This window comes from Panthera pardus, unplaced genomic scaffold (genome assembly GCF_024362965.1).
Source record: "Panthera pardus isolate Hobbes unplaced genomic scaffold, ASM2436296v1 HiC_scaffold_10, whole genome shotgun sequence".
NCBI lineage: Eukaryota > Metazoa > Chordata > Mammalia > Carnivora > Felidae > Panthera > Panthera pardus.
Genome location: NW_026526655.1, coordinates 107,000,174 through 107,017,715, shown reverse-complemented (window position 1 = coordinate 107,017,715; position 17,542 = coordinate 107,000,174). Strand labels below are relative to the sequence as shown.

General features: G+C 41.9%; 1 protein-coding gene across 3 annotated transcripts in view; it reads right to left on the bottom strand.

Annotated features, from left to right (window-relative positions):
* The window catches only part of CNTNAP5 (contactin associated protein family member 5), an 801,428-nt gene that overhangs the window by 353,451 nt on the left and 430,435 nt on the right, over nt 1-17,542 (bottom strand). For all 3 annotated transcript variants that reach the window (XM_019469410.2, XM_053909896.1, XM_019469409.2), the window contains exon 8: nt 14,361-14,625. In XM_019469410.2, the coding sequence (XP_019324955.2) occupies nt 14,361-14,625 (265 nt within the window). The remainder of the gene's footprint in view (nt 1-14,360; nt 14,626-17,542) is intronic.

The window sequence follows — 17,542 nt, the reverse complement described above, 5'->3', positions numbered from 1 at the left end:
AAGGCAGGCTTCAGGGTGGCCCCAGGCCTTGGAAGGTTGTGCAGCCTGGGTTAGGAAACTACACCATCTGAGGTTTCAGAAGAGGAAGATGAAAAGAAGCCTGGAAAAACAAGGCTGGTTTTAGAGAAGCTGAGTTGGGAACAGATTCCAAGGCAAACGAAGTGACATATTCCCTTCTAAAAATCTGCTTTCTGCTGGGCCCTCCTTCCCACTTCATTCTGTTAATGGCTATATATGTAATATATATTTTTATAACCAAATAACACCCCTAGAAGTTCTCCAAGGTTTCGTTTCTAAGAATTCTTTTTTTAAAGGTACAGGTTTAAGTGCTATTAATTGTTCACAAATTGGGTAAAACCGATGCTGTCAGAGTGCTTTCCTCCCAAAACCTCCCTGAGGTGAAAAGGTCTGAAAGAAGAAAAGTTTTCAAAGGGGAGAATGAGAAAGTACCACCTTTGAGGCCAGGAACACCTCGATGGGGAAATGCTCCTGGAGGTAGAACAGGGTAATTAGGGCCACTTTAGGGTGGCCCCCTAATGATTCATAGGATTTAGGAGCCCAGGCTTAAAATGCGGGATTTGGGTTCTGGAAAGATTGTTGGATGATGACAAACATAAATTTTCTGACCTTCAAAGTGATGTCAAATAATATTTGCCACCTCCCAGACAGGCAACGGATACAAAACCAATACACATAGTTAGTGTAGAAAGAGGGAAACAGGCAATTTCATGTTGCTGATGGCAACGTAAGTTTGTACCTTCTTTCTTGGAAGGCAAAATACCAAAGGGCATCAAAAAAAAAAAAAAGCCCTAAAAATATCATACCTCATTTCCCATATTTTTTTTCTGAAGAATTAATCCTGAAATAGTACAAGCATTACAGCCAAGATTTAAGGGGAGGAGAGTTTATGAGGCCATTATTTCTAAGAGCAAAAATTCACAACTACCAGTATTTCCAACAATAGCGGGTTAGTTAAATCAAATATAGCATATTTAGTAACACGGAATATAATGTAGTCATCAAAAATTATAATGTCCAAGAATGCAAGTGATATCCAGATAAGTGGAAAACTCAGGCTAAATAGCGTATGTCGTTATGGTATGCATTTTGTCAAAAATTACCACAAAGAAAATACTGGAATGACATGGAATGATTAGTGTGTTGTTGTTTTTTTTTTCTTACAGAGAGTACCAGAATTTTCAAAGTATCTAAAAACAAAATGTCCAACTTTTATGATTATTTTTTAAGACTAACAAACTGAGTTGAGAAGAAAAGGAAACATTTTCATCCTTTTCCACTTCTGGCTCTCCTTGTTAACAAAGCAACTGCTCCCAGGTCCCAGAATTCAGCTGAAGCCACTTGTCTAAAAGCTCCTTTACAATAAACAAAAAATAATAAATAAATAAATAAATAAATAAATAAATAAATAAATAAATAAAAGAGCTCCTTTACAGAGAGGGTTGGATAGACTTCTCTGTGCTTGCTTAAGACTTAACAGTTTTTCTCCATGAAGGAAAAAAAAAAGGCAGTTTCCATCATTGCTTGCAAATGAACTTTTGAAATACGGGCCAATTGTAAAAACAGCTAGTAACGCACATTAACAGTGCCGAATACCTGTGATGTGCCAGGCATTTTAAATGTGTAATTCCTAATTCTCACAATGGTCCAGGAGGCCCAGTTTCATGGTCCTCCTGCTACAGATGCTAAAACGAAAAGCCAGAGAGGCTGTCCAGGGTCATGTGGCTACTAGAGGTGGAGTCAGAATTGAAGGGAGGGGGGTGGGTTCAGGGGAACCAGGCTGAGCTCCTGCTCTCCCTCTCCACCCCTCCTAGGCCAACCCTGCTCCTGCTGCAGGAACTGATGGCCAATTACTTCTGCAAAGTTCTATCTTCTGCCATTGAATTCAACTTTGCTTTTCTTTATTCATATTTTTGGAACAGCTTGATTGAGATAAAATTCACATGCCATACAATTCATTTATTTAAAATGCACAATTCAAGAGGTGCCCAGGGGGCTCAGTCGGTCCAACGTCTGACTCCTGATTTCAGCTCAGGTCATGATGTCAGGGTTTGTGAGACTGAGCCCTGCATTCGGCTCTACGCTGACCAGTTAGGAGTCTGCTCGGGATTCCCTCTCTCCCTCTCTCTCTGCCCTCCAACCCCCCTGCCCTCTCAAAAATAAATAAACATTTAAAAAAATGAAAAAAATAAAATGCAGAAGTCATTTTTTTAGTATATTCAGTCAGGCAACCATCACAATTAATTTTAAAACACTTGTAACGCCCGACAGAAATGTTATAACATATAGGTACTTCCTCCCCTATCTCCTCACCCCCCTCACCTCCAGCCCTAGTCACCTACTACTCTGCTTCCTGTCTGAATGGATTTCCCCATCCTTGGCATTTCCTATACATGAATTCGTGCATTGGGTTCCCTTTTATGACTGGCTTCTGTCATCTAACACATTTTCAAGGTTATCCTTTGTTGTAGCTTGTGTCAAGATATTTTTATATTGCTGAATTATATACTCTATGGTATGGCTATCTCACATTTTATTTTTCCATTCACTAGCTGATGGACATCTGGGTTGTTTTCATTTAGGGGTATCATAAATAAAGTTTCTGTGAACATGTGTGCTAATCTCTGTGTAGACCTAAGCTTTCAGTTCTTGCAGTGAGCACCTTGGAGTCTGACCACTGGGTCATATGTGACTCTATAGCCAGAGCATCTCCAAAGTGGCCGACCAGCTCATCTTCGCACAAGGAAACTTCCGTTTTGACAATACTGAGTTCAAACGTTGGTCCTGGCTTTTGGTGGATCTTCTAGCTTCTAAGAATTAAAATACTCTTCAACTTCTGTTTCTTAGAACGTCTACTTAGATCGGACGTGGAATTCTAGCTAATCGCCATTACTTCGATGCTATTTTTCCAGATAAGTAATCTTACGGAGCATTTAATAAGCCATTTTGTATACTTTTTGTAATGAGAACTTCATAGCGACTGATAGTTCACATCTGATGGAAGTGAGACTCAGAGCAGTTAAGTAATATTCTAAAAGGACTAAACTTTTTTTTTTTTTTTTTTTTAAGAAGAGTAAGGTTTTTCTAGAAGCAGAGTTCTTTAACACTGTCCCTGGATAATTTGGACTGGATAATTCTTTGTTGGGGGTAGGGCATTCTGTAATACGCCCCTTATGTAGGACGTTTAGCAGCACCCCTGACTCACCAAATGCCAGTAACAGCCCCCCCTACTCCCAGCACCACAAGTATCTCCAGATATTGACAAAAGTCCCTTGGGTAGGTTTGGGAGAATGGGAGGCTGGGGTGGAAGGGTGGGGAATCTCCCTTGGTTGAGAATGACACATTAACTAATTTTTCAGCCTGCAGAGCCCTGCTGCTCTCTCTCACCCCCACCCTATCTTTCTGTATTTCTCTTGTCCTCAAATGCCTGATAGATATTTGCATTTAGACTTCATCTTATTTCACTGTCTCTCCTGATGGTTTGAACACAGAACCTTTGGAACATCATGGCTGTCGCAGGACCTCTAAGCATCAGCTGATACAGCAACAGGCCAGCATGCAGAGATTCAGCCCAGGCCAGAGGCACATCCCTGATGACTCTATTTCCAACCCTGGAAATAACTTGTCACAGATTTCCTTGATGCCTCTATTCGCCCGTTACCCCTTGCTCAAAGCCATGCCACTTATAATTTCTAGGAATTTAGACAGATTTCTTCATCCCTTGACACCTGCTTCCTCATCTGTAAAATAGAGACAGAATTACCCAGCTTGACTTGGAAGTTTCTAGGCTTTATCTTCTCCAGAAAACCCAATTCAGCTGATTTTCCCACATCCTGTCATGTCCACTGTTAACTTAATAGTTCAAAGGTAGCTTCAATTTTTTGTGAGAACAAAGTAGGGAATACATAAATAATTGAATAAAGCAGTCTTAAAATGTAAATCACATCGTAAAAGAGCATATTACAATTATTAGTACCATTATGCTATGATTTAGATCCTGAGTTCTGTTTTCCTTGGATACATTTTATCCATCAATTATCAAATTTTATTAACCCTTCCCTATATGGTAGATTGAATTCATATTTTTCTTCCAATTCCTTCCTCAGCCATTATTCTATTATTTATCACCACAGCTGGGGAATTTTGTGACGACCTCCCTCTTTCCCCAGCCTCCGACTTCTTTCTGGTGCTGGACAGCCCGCTACATTGAACTGTCTAAGGAGTACCCCACAGCATGTCCTTCCAGTGGGTCATGGAGCTTGGAGAATGAATCTCAAACTGCTTAGCTTGACAATCGAATTTCCATCTATCGTCTCAATCCCATTTCCCAATACTCCTATGCAAACTCCCTACTGTAACTAAGCTAGTGCATTCATTATGTTCTAAGTGAATCCAATTACCTAATCGGTGCCTCCACTCCCAGCTTTCAATAACCAAGCCCATTTCCCTACCTTCCAATCCCCAGTATCTGTCTTAGAGCTTCTTCTCCTCAACTGTAAGAACAAGGAAGCATCCTTCTTTTTTTTTTAACTTTCTATCATAAGCACCAAGCACAGTGCAGAGCACATAACAAGTGCCGAATGATTGAGTGAATAGGTTAATAAACCAAGAAATGAGCAAAGCAGGTTTACCTCGACTAGACCAACACAGTGATTTCTCCATCTCAATCCCTATAACATCTGCTATCTGATCTATGCAGTTAATTCATATTATTTATTGTGTTGAACCATGCATTATGCTTAATGCATAGCTGTAAGTCTCATCTCCCACTGAGATGAGTTCCTGGGGGTCAGAGTCTGAGTCTTGTTTTGGTATCCCCCTCAGCATCAACAGGACAGCATTCTGCCCTCTCCAAATGCTCACTGATTGATTGAGCATCTCACCAGCTGAATCTCCACTGCCAAGTGTCAGTAGCAGGGCTTTCCCTGGTGCCTGGGCCATAAATCACAGGTCAAACCTTTCCTAGTTGTTAAAGCCCAGCTTATACATCAAGGTGAGCTGGATCCTGAAGACCCTCCTTGGTCAGGGTATGCAAGGAAAACATCCTGTTCTGCCATCCACTAGAGTCAGGCAGGAAATGTGACATACTTGTGGTTGATGGTAAAGCCTTTGTTTCTGTGATATTGACTTGAATGCTCAGCTCCAAAATCTACATGGTAAAAATCAAGCTCAACTCCAGAGACAGATAATTTCTCTATTGCCTTCACGATACAGCTCCAACTCTGATGTCTCTGTCAGAATGCTGCTTTCTCTTCTGTCTGTCCTCCTTTGTCCTCGGTGACCCAGTCATCCTGAGCCAGCCATGGAGTCTTAGCCTCCTAGATCTCCTACTTCTTTCCTTGGATTGGAACATCCTTTCCTTCCCTCTTCATTTGGCCAAATTCTATCCATTCTTCAAAACAAGCTGTCCTTGCCCCTACCCCTAGAAAACCTTTCCCTTCTCACTCATCTGGGTTCCTGTCCTCCATGATCCCCCACTATCCTGAGCATACATCCTCTTGCATCACAAATGCCCCAAGACCATCTCTTCCAACTGTACCCATGGGCTCCCAGTGGCCAATGCCCCAATCCTCAGGTCTGAGCATACATACAGTGCCAGCAGAGAGTAGAAACTTCAAAACCTTCCTGAATTAAATGGAGGCAATGCAAATTATATGAGGGAATTATCAAAGCAGAAACTAGGAAAGAGCAAAGGAAGTGAGATCAGGATTGACTAGTAGAGTGTAATATCTGATGTAATAATAAAAACCTAGCTCCCTCAGTTACTCTTTTGAGTGAATGGTGAGGAAGGAAGAGTCAGTTAAGAAATAAAATGATCCCACTGTCATTAATCAGACTGGAAAAAGCTGCAGACGTCCAAGAGATCACTGTTTTGGGAAACATTCCCAACCTTTGCAGGATATCTCGAAGCTCAGGCAATTGCATTTCTCAGTTTCCCATAACTTGGAACACCTCATCGCTTTTCTGTCTTCGGAAACTTGAACTCTGTGCCCGGCAGACAGCTTGTTGTGACAGTCACAGCCCTGTGGCTATTTATGTCTTTGCCCTTGTTAATGGGATTCTCTCATCAACATTATCTTAGCTCAAATACAGAGGCATTAATGACAACTTAATTGAAGCAGAGGACAAAGTTCACAAAGTTATCATGTTTACTTGATGTGCAGATGGTGGCTAGATATAAACAGCTATATATGAAAAGGGGTGATATTTGGGGAGCAGCTCCGATAATTGCAAGGTCGTAGCCTAAAACCATCTGGCCACAAGTAGTAATCAGGGCGAGCACTTCTATCCTGCATGATGCAGCTCTCCCAGCCATCTCTCCACTTCTGGGAGCTCCACTGGCCTTTGTCTAATTAGCACTTCCCCTGAGGGTAGCTCATTCCCAGGTTTGACACAGTAGGCAGCTTATAACTGTGGTAACATGAACATTTGTTAAAAAAAAAAAAAAAAAAGTACGATTACCTCTCCTTTCACTGTTAAAATGATATCCCTCCAAATTGTTTTGGAGGTCAACTTTACTGGTTTATTCATTTAGACAGTTGCTTATATACTGGGCAAATAGTTATTGAAAACCTGTGATAAGCAAGGTGCTATACTACGCCTTGGGCAAATAGTGATGGACATGGCAGTATTCTGGTTCCCATGGAGCTTTATGTTCTAGTGGACAGAGAAGCAACCAATAACCAATTAATAGACACATGATTGAGATACCTTGTTATGCACTGAATGGTGTTTTTCCCAAATTCACAGGCTGACGTCCTTACTTCCAGTAACTGAGAATGTGTCTGTATTTGGAGATGAGAACCTTTAATGAGGTAACTGAGGAAAAATGAGGTTATATGACCAGGCCCATATCCAATATGATGGATGTCCTTATAAGAAAAAAGATATAAGGTCTTATGAACTGTGCAAAAATAAGTTCCTAAGTCACCTAGTCTATGGTGTTTTGTTATACTAGTCATAATGCACACACACACACACACACACACACACACACACACACACACACGGGTAAATATTACATCAGAGAGAGCTAGAAGACTATGTGATGGGGCATCTGGCCATCTTTGGCAAGGTTTCTTGAGAAACCATTTGAAATGTATTCTAAAAGGTAAGTGGGGTGGTGTTGACCATAATTGTAGGATTTATTTAATTTAAACACAGTCGATGTTAAATAACGATCAAAGAAATGCCCATCTAGCTGTTGACCTCGGTTATGCCACTAGAATTTCACCTTATCTTCAGTCCCAAAAGTCTACTAAGTATGGAAAATGGATAGCTGATTAAAATGGATTGCTTAATTGGTATTTTTGGAATGCTCTTTCTAGAAATCTTCCTATTCAAAGCCATTATATGGAAATATGAAAGTTACAGAATGGTTGAAAACAATTGCTTTTACCTAGGGATTAAATGGGGTGAGGTGAGAGGGCCTCTTCAAAATATTCTCTTTGCCTCAACTGAAAAATTCCCCTTGATATCTGGTTGATTTGTGGATCTTTGCTAGTTGTATCTCCTCTTGTGCAAGAATTCTGTTCTGTGCCTGGGTACTGGTTTTTACTTTCCATCTTCCCAGGCTACAATCATTCTGTGATGCCCAGCTGTTAGGTTGAGGTCTAGAGACTTCCACTTCCATTTCCCAGGTTCCATTCAGTATGGCCGAGACTCACTGTGTAATCCCAAAAACTCCACCGAGAGCTCAATACCTCTAGTGACACCAAGGAAAGCTCTGGATAGTTTATTCCTCTAATGGAAAAGCAAAAGTGCTCTTCACACGGTTTGGCCTTACTGGTCCCTGTTGTACTTTCTCAGTGACATAACCATAAAAACCCTCAACTATAGGGCACCTGGGTGGCTCAGGCAGTTAAGTGCACGACTCTTGATTTCAGCTCGGGTCATGACCTCACAGTTTGTGAGTTTGAGCCCCAAGTCAGGCTGCACGTTGACAGTGCAGAGCCTACTTGGGATTCTTTCTTTCCTTCTCTCTCTGCTCCTTCTCAGAATAAATAAATACATTTTTAAAAATTCAACTATGAGAAAGCCTTATTCAGAGACCCTTGCCATGTCTCTGTCTTGTTTTCTCTCCACATGTGATAGCTTTAGAACCTACAAGTGTTCCTCTGTTAACACAGTTTGAAGAGCCTGTACATTCTTATTGCCCCCTAACGAACACACACACACACACACACACACACACACACACACACACACACACTATTATAGTTAGATTTAAGGTAGTTTCCAAAAAAAACAACTTCTCATATTGGGATCTTTGGCTCCTAACTCTATACATACACATCACTGAGGGTCACACGCATGAACTTTCTGGGAAACCCAAGCATCTAATTCACAAAAATCACTGTATGACAAAGGTCAAGTTCACCTTTCTTACCTCACAAAATGTATCACAATTTTGGGAATGGAGAATCATCACCTCTGACTGGGGACTTGGCCTTTCATATCCCTAATCAAGGCCATTTACCCTATTTTCAAAAGAAGACTCTTGGGTTGATGATTTCATAATAAGGAAAAGGGTTGACATCTGTTGTTCTTCAGAAATTCATATAAAAGATTAGAAAAGGCTTTACTAATTCTAGACCAACCCTCTCCTTTAACAAAACAGAACAATGAGTTCTAACAGAATAAGAGTTACTCATATTCTGCATCACTGTAGAGCCCAGGTAAACTAGAGCCCTGAATTCTAAAGTCTGTGTTCAAGCTCTTTGCCCAGACTCACTTTTCAGAGAGCAGTTGACATTTTGAGAAGCACCACAGTGGAAAAAAAAACAGATTTCAAACTTTAATGACTAAAGCCCCCAGGCCTCTTTCTTCCTCTTCTCATTCCCCAACATTCTCCCATCCAAAAATTACAAATAAGATTGAAATTTCAGATCACATTAAAATAATTACAATGGTACCAGCTTTTTCTTTAGATTATTTAATGTTTCATGTGAAAATCAAAATCCTCCTCCCTAATTCTCCAAACAGACCAGGTGGCATTCTTTACCTTTATATAACTCCCTGTTTTCTTAGTAATTCAGATGAGTTTGGACAATACCAATCTCGATTCTTAGCATCTGTTTAAGAGTCTTTAAAACAGCATCTATTTCCTACATTAAAAAATAGAACATAGGGGCACGTAGGTGGCTCAGATGGTTAAGCAAACAACTCTTGATTTAGACTCAGGTCATGATCTCATGATTGTGAGATCAAGTCCTACACCAGGCTCCATGCTGAGCATGGAGCCTGCTTGTGATTCATTCTCTCTCTCTCTCTCTCTCTCTCTCTCTCTCTCTCTCTCTCTCCCCCACCCCTTGTTCTCTCTCCTTCTTTTTCTCAAAGAAAAAAAAAATAGAACATAGTATCTACTGCTCAATGAACAGGTGTGGACTTGAGAGATGGAGTGGTCACTGTGACACATGGTAAAGAACTGGGAGTTTGAAATGAACAAAGTAGAAAATCCAGGTGTCTGTTCATTTATTTAATATTTGCCTGTATATCTCTTGTGATTCCTGAAAGGAGAAATGGCAAGTCTCACTGTGCAGCAGGACCCCTTGAAGGTAGGGATCAATGCAGCCCCAAGACTTCCATGTGAGGTTTGGAGCACTGAGGTGACCAGAATGGGAAAAGCTATACAATAGAGGGTAAAGCCTTGGGGAGAAGACAGACTCTAATTAGTACCTCTTGCTGCTAACTACCCTTAGTCCTTAGATAATCTTACTAAGGAATCAGCACTAAGCATTTATGCCATGTATACATAATGAATACTGGGAAGTATGTGTGTGTTGATATGTAGATGTGGATTATTTGTTTTACACTATTACAATATTATATAGGCAAACATAGCTAAAATACAACTCTTCTTTTTTTAATGTTTATTTTTGAGAGAGAGAGAGAGAGAGAGAGAGAGAGAGAAAGAGAGAGAGAGACATAGAATGCAAGTGGGGGAGGGCAGAGAGAGAGGGAGACACAGAATCCAAAGCAGGCTCCAGGCTCTGAGCTGCCAGCAGAGAGTCCAATGTGGGGCTTGAACCCATGAACTATGAGATCATGACCTGAGCCGAAGTCACCTGCTTAACCAACTGAGCCACCCAGGTGCCCCATAAAACGTAAGAAGTCTTAAAGAGGATGGACTCATTATCTTGTGTCAATCTCATCTAAACCAGGAATCTGCCAATAATAGGGTGACCAAATAAAATGCTTAACTTTAAATACTAAATAGCTATTTACCATAACAGCCTATTGAACATTTGTCTATAGATCTTTCATCTGAAGTAGAGTTTTACATTTGAATTACTTAAACATTTGATAATATAAAATGAATATGGATGTTCCCGTAAAAAGACCATGAACTTGGGAATCCTAAGGAAAGACCTGATGTTAAACACCATCTTGGTCACTTGAACTAATTTTTTTGGCTCCCAGTTTCTTCCTACCCATGTTGGTAAAATAATAACCACTTTATAAGTTTTCAGGGGTGTGTTTTGCCCTGTGGCATATGACAAGGCCCAGGCACGATGCCTGACTTGTAAGGCATCTACAATGATTGTTGATTCTACAACCACATCACTCACAATGAAAGGATGTCCTCAACAAAAGGCCACACACATCCTGTACGAAGCTCTGGAAACAGAAATGAATGTTCCAGACATCTCTGCATGTCCGTTTCCACGGGGGTTACCTTCTCTTTTAGATGGTAGAAACGCCTGACCTAGTCTCAAATTAATTGTTAAGTATCTGGATTCCCTGTCCCACTAACCAAAAGTGGCTTTGCTTCTGTTTCCCAGGAGGTACCATGTGTCAAGGTGGCCCCAGAGAGCCTCCAACCTTACTGGGACAATGATCATCACTTTCTGATTTCTCATTTGGGGCTGTCATCCCTTGGAAAGCCACTATGATCTCAAGGACTTTGAAAATAAGTTTCCTGAGAAATGGAAGGAACAGGAAAACTAGCTTTGTTGGACTTTTTGTTTGTTGGTTGATTTTGTTTTGCCTGACGCCCCCGATGAGGTAGATAAAGTGCAGCAGACACCAAGCCTAACTCCATTTCAAATTCAAAATGAAAGAAGTTCCAGTTTTCCAAAATTCAGAAACTCTTCGTGGGGAAAGAATAAAGCAAGAGTTTTCTGAGCCAGACTTCAGGAACCCAGTCTGCACATTTTTCAAACTTCCTTTTACTCGTTTCATTTTTTGAGAGACAGGTCTGAAATAACGGATGATTTTTCCCCCCTTTCTGCAGCTGGGTAACGTGACAACTTTCAGCAGCCTCTCTCGGTCATAAACGTGTTTTAATGGACTGACATGTGCTTAATAACACAGGCAGCACCTGGCTGCTGTAGAGCACAGTGCCGCCAGGGCCTAAACTATATTAAAACTGCGTTATTGGGGTGCCTGGGTGGCTCGGTCGGTTAGGCATCCGACTTCGGCTCGGGTCATGATCTCGCGGTCCGTGAGTTCGAGCCCTGCGTCGGGCTCTGTACTGACAGCTCAGGACCTGGAGCCTGTTTCGGATCCTGTGTCTCCCTCTCTCTCTGCTCCTCCCCTGTTCATGCTCTGTCTCTCTCTGTCTCAAAAATAAATAAACGTTAAAAAAAAAAAATTAAAACTGCGTTATTGACCTCAGGACTACAAGTCTCTGTACTCGAACATCTCACCGATTAGAGAGAGGAACAGCCTAGCACCAGCTCACATTTTTCTTCTTCAAATAAGGAGGGTTGCAGTTGAACTTCTGTAACTCTGAACATGAAAAATACTATGTTTCTAAGTGATTAACTCACCTCCATTACTGGAAATTTTATAAATTTTATAAAAGTATTTCCTGTGACTGCACAAATTGGCTCCGCTTTTACGACTATGCGGTGAGGTCCCTTCTAGCGATAGGTCTTGAGTCAGTAGGGAAGGGAGAGAAATTTGCTAAAGAGCTTCTCAACACTGGGCTTAGGATTTCAGATGCATTATCTCTGTTAATCACCATCACAGCAGTCTCCTGACGTAAGAAATTTTTTTCTCCATCTCACGTAATATGCAAGCCCTGACATGGTCCCCAGTGATCCCCGACTCCTAATATCCACAGCTTTGTATAATGCCCTTGGCTCGGCCAAGGCCCAGACTTATTTACTTGTTTCTGCTGAACAGAGCATGTAACAGTGAAGGAACACCACTCCCCGGGTTAGGTTATAAAAAGACAATAGCTTTTGTCTCGCAAGTTCTTTCTTTTTCTTGAATCACTCATTGTAGGATCAGAGTGTTATCATTTCATGAGGCAGCCTTCTGGAGAGGCCAGGGGATAAGCTTGGAAATGGATCTTCTGAGGCCTGCCAACAGCTGTATGCGTTAGCTTGGAAGCAGACTTACTCAGAGTTGAAGTTGAAGATGAAGGTAGCCCCTGCCAACAACTTGGTTGCAGCCAGAACTGTCCAGCCAAGGTGCCCCTGGATTCCCAACTCTTTTAAATTAGCACACAATTAACATTTTCAACCACTACCTTTGGGTCCAGATTGTTACACAACCATAGATAACTAATACACTCTCACTGACAAGTGAGACAAAGCCAAGTGTATTCAGCGACATAGAACAGTAAGGAAAGGAAGTACCTTTTGAATCTAAGTTCCAGACCCAGGCTCTCCCATTGTTCCAGGGGTTCAATGGATTTTTTTCTTCATTTATTGGCATATGAGGTTCTCCCGCAGTCTGACCCGATCTTAGGTATTAAGGCATGTCCTTTACTATTTAAGTCAATTTTTTCTAATTTATTTGGATAACAAAACTCACAGTCCAGTGGGAAAAGAAAGACATTTAAAGAAAAATGCAATAGAGTGTAATCCAGGATGGATATTGGCTCAGAATGCACAGAGGAGGGGTGTTTGATGCAGACTGTAAAGCAGGGAGGCTTTTCAAATGATGTGTTGACCTAGGAACTGGCCTTGGCCCCTAATATAATGTGTGGCATGTGGTCTAACCATAGTAAGCTATAAGTACTGCTTCTGGAAAGACAGGATACAGTAAGATGACAAACAGAGAAACATGGAGAAAGTTCTACCATTCCATGTTGCAGAAACAGCAAATGAAAGAGTCAGAGTTTGGAAAAACATGACTTATCCATAAATCTATTCCATACTGCTACATATTAGAATCTATATTATATTACCAAATATGTACTTTCCAAACTTCAGCAATTCGAGGACCATTTAAAACAATATGGCCATGCCTATGGGGCTCCTGTGTGACTCAGTCAGTTAAATGTCTGACTTTTGGTATTGGCTCAGGTCATGATCTTATAGTTCATGATCTTATAGTTCAAAAGATCAAGCCCCACGTAGGGCTCTGCACTGACAGCATGGAGCCTGCTTGGAATTCTCTCTCTCTCTCTCTCTCTCTCTCTCTGCACCTCCCCCTAAATAAATAAATAAATAAAATAAACTTAATTTTTTTTTTGCTGTACCTAGATGATGTATGTATCAGTATTCACATAACATCTTAAAAATATTATGTTAAAAACTTTTTTCTTAAAAGTCGCTAATTTTTACTTGAAATAAAATTGGTGGCTGTAAAAGGTCCGTGGTCATGTGTGTGGTATACAATGAAACTGCAGCCGTTGAAGTCAGACAGATTCAGGATGAAATTGTAACTCCGTCACTTATTAACATGTGATTTTGAAAGTTCCTTAGCTTCTGTGACTTTTCGTTTCCTCCTCTATAAAGTACCTATAAAATACCTTCCTTGAACAGGCATGATGAAGATTCTATATAATAGATGCCAGGTCTGTCCAGACCCAGCAAAGTGCTCTGTAAATGGTCTATATTATGTCATATTTAGATAGAAATTCTTATTCCCACGACTGGAACCAGTCTGACGAGGAACAAGGGAATTAAGAGACTTTTCAAAGGTTCAATAGATACATCTGAATTCAGTGGTCTTTTGTTTTGTTTTGTTTAGGAAAACAAAAGTTAAAAATGTTGCCTCCTCAGGGCACCTGGGTGGCTCAGTCTGTTAAGCATCGAACTTCAGCTCAGGTCTTGATCTCACAGTTCATGAATTTGAGCTTAGCATCAGACTCTGTGCTGACAGCTCGGAGCCTGGAGCCTGCTTCGGATCCTGTGACTCCCTCTCTCTCTGCCTTTGTCTGCCTCTCTGTGTCTCTGCCTCTCTCTCTCAAAAATAAATAAACCTTCAAAAACTTAAAAATACTTTTTAAAAATGTTGCCTCTTCATACTTAGAGTAAATCTGTGAATACTGGGTCATCCCACATCCCCGAGCTGGATTCTATATGTTTTAGTCAGAATCTCAAACATCTGTCAACTTGGCCGAACCAGAAACCGAGCTAGTGGCTGTCAGCACACCGTACCTGTGAGGATCTCAGCTGTGCGTTCTGTCATTTTCTGAATCACGAGTCTCACGGTTCCACCCTCCAGGCTCAGCAGCAGGGTCCCCGAGCCCTCAGACAGCTCTGTGGACAGAAGCAGACCATCCTTGTTCCATGTTCGAAACTGGAAACTCACTGAGAGCCCATCAATTTGGGGGGTGCCGGGCAGCAGCAAATAACTGCTGCTGGAGTTGACAAATGTGATGGGAACAATTTGTGGTTCGGAGCAGGAAAAAGTGACATTGCCCTGGAAAACAATAAAAATCAAACATATAAAAGCCATTTTTTATTCTGCAATCTGACAGCTGATATAAACAACCACCTGGTGCTGACCTTAATTTCAGGATCATTCCACATTCAGCTTCAAGATCTTAAAGGGAAAGAAATACGTCGGCTTTGTTCAGATGTACCTGCGAGACTATTCCCACTCCTGATTTCTGGAGTGTTATCTTCAAGAAGGCCATCAAAGACCCCAGTTGGGGTGGGGGGTAAAGGGGTAAGCATCAACATTTTCTAAGGAATCAGACAGGAAAGCAATTACACTCATCCACTGAACAAATATGTACCGCAAGTCAACCATGGGCCAAGCAGGGGACAAAGTTTAGAGAGATACACATGAAACAAGTTTGTTTCAATGTGGATGTGCTAAAAGAAGGACACGAAAGGTCCCAGGGGGGGCCTGGTAGAAGAAATAACTATACAAGCAAAGGTTTCACAAGGGAGGTGATGCTTTCCTGGAAGGAAGTGGGGGAAGGAGAGAAGTGAGTGTGCCCCGCCAGGCTTTTCAGCAAATAAACGGCACGTTGTGTGGGAAGGTTTGGATATAATAGCAAAATGGCATACCTGGGGATTACAGGGAACTTGTCATTTCTGAACATTATATGGGGCAGGGAGGGCCAGGGGCCATGGAAGAAGTCAGACCAGAAAGATAAACAGGTAGAGTTTATGTTTGCTAAGTTATCATTCAAGTTTAGAAAAAATAAAGTGACAGCCACCTGATTTCAAGCTATGAAGATTTTCAGCAGCATGGGTTGCGGGGCGGCGGGGGGCGGTGGGAAGACTAGAGGTGGGGAATATTAAGTGTGCATAGACTAGAACCAGGAAGACACAGAAGATTATCCTTTGCCTAAGTGAGGGAAAACTGGTCCATGTTTATTGGAGGATGATTAGAGGATGCGTTTACATCAGGCAGTTACAGGAAAATAAAAAAATGTTCCAGAATCACTTCTGCTAGGTCAATAAAGAGAGAGCCTGGGATACCTTATAAATTGTGAATAGGTGTTATGTTATGAAAGCCATTTGGAATTTGTATTGCAAACCCAGCAGCCCACCACATCTTAGTTTCTATCCCTACCATTTGTCTCTTTTAAGCTCCAAACTAATCTCCACAACAAAGCAGCAGGCTTATTCAGGTAGCATAACACAATATTCTCATCTAAATAGTCATGGACACATCACGTTTCCTGCAAATCTTTCCTTTCAAGGCCGCGAATGGTCTGTCTTTGCATGATGCTAGGTTCAGCCTTCTAAAGACACTCTTACAGGCACTTACACACAAAAAAAGACAGCGATTTCCAAAAGTGGGGGGAATGCCCTGCCTTAATTGGCTGCCTGAGTTCACCTTTCCACTAAGGTGGCCAGATAGGGAGGTTAGATACCTGGGGCAGCCCCCAGTACCAGAGCAGGTGAATCATTCAACTCCCAAATCCCCATAGTCCAGGAAAACATCCCTAGATCCCAGCCAGGCCTGTTAATGATAGTCTTATATTTCTGAAGGCAAGCAGCAGTCTCCAAACACTGCTACCAATAGCATGTTTCTGAGGGTCCGCTCATCAACCATGCCGCTATGAGCATATTCTTGCACTAATCATTTGTTGTCGTTGTTTAGATGTTTCCTCCTCTTTGAGCTAGATCTCCAGAAGTTAGTTAATGGGTCAAAGGGTAAGGCCTTGATATCCATCAAGAAATTGCCTATGGCTCACACTGCCCACCACACCTGGCGATAGACTAAGCACTCAACCATGTTATCCATGTGTTCTGCACGGTAACACTGCCTCCATTTAAAGAATTCACACTGGGGCGCCTGGGTGGCGCAGTCGGTTAAGCGTCCGACTTCAGCCAGGTCACGATCTCGCGGTCCGTGAGTTCGAGCCCCGCGTCGGGCTCTGGGCTGATGGCTCGGAGCCTGGAGCCTGTTTCCGATTCTGTGTCTCCCTCTCTCTCTGCCCCTCCCCCGTTCATGCTCTGTCTCTCTCTGTCTCAAAAATAAATAAACGTTAAAAAAAAAAAAGAATTCACAAACCAGCTTCATGAAGGAAGGTAAGAAGTTTAACAAAAGCCACCTGCCTCCTTAGCAGGGACAACGGGACTCTGTTTGTCTGCTTGTCTGACATGGAAGGATCTCCTTTCAGTCACCATCTTTGATGTGTTCTTTCTCTGTACCAGGTACAACCATTCTAAAACTTCTACCCATTTGCTCATGATATCCATTGTCTGAATTTGCACATTTTAAAAATTTCTCATGGCCTTCTTTTCAAGAATGAAAACATCCCCACTGATGGCCGACTGACCGAGGCAAAGATGTCATTTTGGAAGGAGCAAAATCACAAACACTCCTCTAGCAAAGTTCAGAGACAGCAGTCCTTTTCCTCCTCTTTTTCTCTTCCTGAAGTCAGTATCCCTCCTCTGGTAACAAATTTGCCAGAGCAAGGCTGTACCCAAAGTTGGAGGCTATGCAGAAAGGGGAACAGTTGGGGGGCAGTGATGGGGTGGAAGGTAGAAGAGCAGGAGGTCATACCAATGTCCCTGTTCCTCCACTGGTTTACAATCCGATGTTGAGCTCAACCCAAGCCATCCTCTGAGTGTTCTATGGATCCACAGGCATGGGGATGGGGGCCTAAAGAAACTGTGATTCTCCTCTGATCTGATCAGTTCATTCATATCTGACAGGTCTGGGAACCCCCCTCCCTCAGACTCGCTTCATCTACTCAGTGTCCAATGGACCTCAGCTCAGATGCTCCTGAAATAGGCAAGGGGACTCAGCAAGCCTCGAAGGACACTCAAGTGTCCCGGCTAGTCTCTGGTAGCAAGAAATTCAGATAAATGCCTCAGGGATTCTCCCCAGTTAAGGTAAGGCCATGTGCAGTGATCAACACTGTTGACAT